The 1,687-nt window shown below is 59.2% G+C and overlaps 1 protein-coding gene across 1 annotated transcript; it reads left to right on the top strand.

Annotated features, from left to right (window-relative positions):
• Nucleotides 1-283: 283 nt before the first annotated feature.
• Nucleotides 284-1,647, top strand: LOC104279287 (transmembrane protease serine 4-like; the record flags this gene model as incomplete). The annotated part of the gene is made up of 4 exons (XM_009876503.1): nt 284-385; nt 505-545; nt 1,072-1,231; nt 1,481-1,647. Coding segments are annotated over 4 exons (470 nt in total), but the record flags the coding sequence as incomplete, so codon positions are not given.
• Nucleotides 1,648-1,687: the final 40 nt, after the last annotated feature.

The raw sequence follows: 1,687 nt of genomic DNA, 5'->3' as shown, positions 1-1,687 counted from the left end.
CTCACCCTGTGTGTTTGACATCAGCCCTGGATTAAGGGAGAGTTGAATTAGAGGTATCCTGGGGAGAAGATGGGTTCTGGTGTTTGAGTCCCTCTAGGAGCCCAGACTAAGCCCAGTGTCTTACAGTTCCAGAAAATCAGTGACTGAAGCTTTGAGCTCACTCTGAGTTCCCAGGCTCCCCGAGATGCTCCTCCTCTCCCAGCACCCATGCCCTGCTGGTACCATGCCTGGGACGGTGCACCCCAGTGTGTTCTTACTGACCTGTGCCCCCCATCTCTTTCAGCACCCCCACTTTCCAGGCAGAGGAGGTGGGCGCAGGGCAGCCCCTGCCTCCCCGCGAGGTCGTGCTCAGCAATGGCAGCCTCCAAATGCTCGAGCCCGGCAGGTGAGCGATGGGGCTGCGCGGAGGGAGGTCCACGTGTGCCCCTCGCCCTGCACAGGAGCCTGGCCCTGGAGCCAGAGTCTCTGCTGTGACCAGTCCAGCCCTTTTCCTCCCTCTTCCAGGAAATGCCTCTCTGGATTAGTTGTTTCGCTCTTTTGTTCCAGTAAGTATCCTGACACTGTTCACACCCTGCAGGGCCTTGCGCCTCCCCAGGTCCCTGTTCCTGGCATGGCCCCATGTGCCGTGCTGCAGCGAGACCTGTCCCTCCCGGGTTCCCAGACTGTTTGCATGAGAAAAGTTGGATCTAATTGCTGCTAGCCTCCTTCTTAAGCCAGTATAAACATCCCAGAAATTAAACATCTGAGAGAGGCTTAGCCAGCTGCCTGGATGGGTTTACTCTTGCTGATGAATTACCCTGATTAAACTAATCTGCCTGGTGGGCTGGAGAAGGCAAGGAATGGGCGAATGGATTTCAGCAAGCCCCAGGGACAATGTGCAAACAGAGAACAAAACGGGGATGTGCCAAGAGTCCCACGAATGGGTGACATAGGCAGTGTCACAGGGTTGAGGGAAATGTTCCTCCACCCCTGCTCATCACTGAGGATGGATGGCGGAGCGCAGAGCAGGGGTTCTTCCTCCTACCCCCCTCCCCAGCTAACTTGTTGCTTTGTCGCTGCTCCTGGCTGAAGACTGCGGGGAGAGCACAAGGACTCCGCGGGTGCTGGGCGGGAGTCCGGCCGCCATCGAGGCTTGGCCGTGGCAGGTCAGCTTGCAGTACAAGAAGGAGCACATCTGCGGTGGCAGCATTATTGACCCCAGCTGGGTCCTGACGGCAGCGCACTGCTTCAAGTGAGTCGGCACCCCTCCGCTGCAGCATGCCAGCCGGGCTGGGTCGGTTGCTCGGGGCCAGACTGAGTCCCTCCAGGTTTGAGCCGTGTGTTGCTTACATGTCTCATAATTAACACATCTGCGTGAGGCTGTGCGTCCCTTGGGCCAACGCGGCTGGCTGACGCTGAGCAGGGCAACGGGCAGGCGGGGCTCGGCAGGAGAGCAACGGAGGGGAAGGGGGGGAGCCACGACAGATGTGTTCCTGCACAGGAACAACCCCATCATCCAGAGCTGGCGTGTGAAGGCTGGCTCCAGCCTCCTCTCAGGCACCACCACCCTGGCTGTGGAGAAGGTCTTCCTGGCCGAGGTGACGCCCATGTCTCCCAAGGACAACGACATTGCCCTGGTGAAGCTGCAGTCTCCCCTGCGTGCCTCAGGTGAGACGTGGCACATGCCTCCGTTCCCAAGCAGCCTCTG

The sequence above is a fragment of the Apaloderma vittatum genome, unplaced genomic scaffold (genome assembly GCF_000703405.1).
Source record: "Apaloderma vittatum isolate BGI_N311 unplaced genomic scaffold, ASM70340v1 scaffold33039, whole genome shotgun sequence".
Lineage (NCBI taxonomy): Eukaryota > Metazoa > Chordata > Aves > Trogoniformes > Trogonidae > Apaloderma > Apaloderma vittatum.
This window is presented reverse-complemented; position numbering and strand designations above follow the sequence as displayed.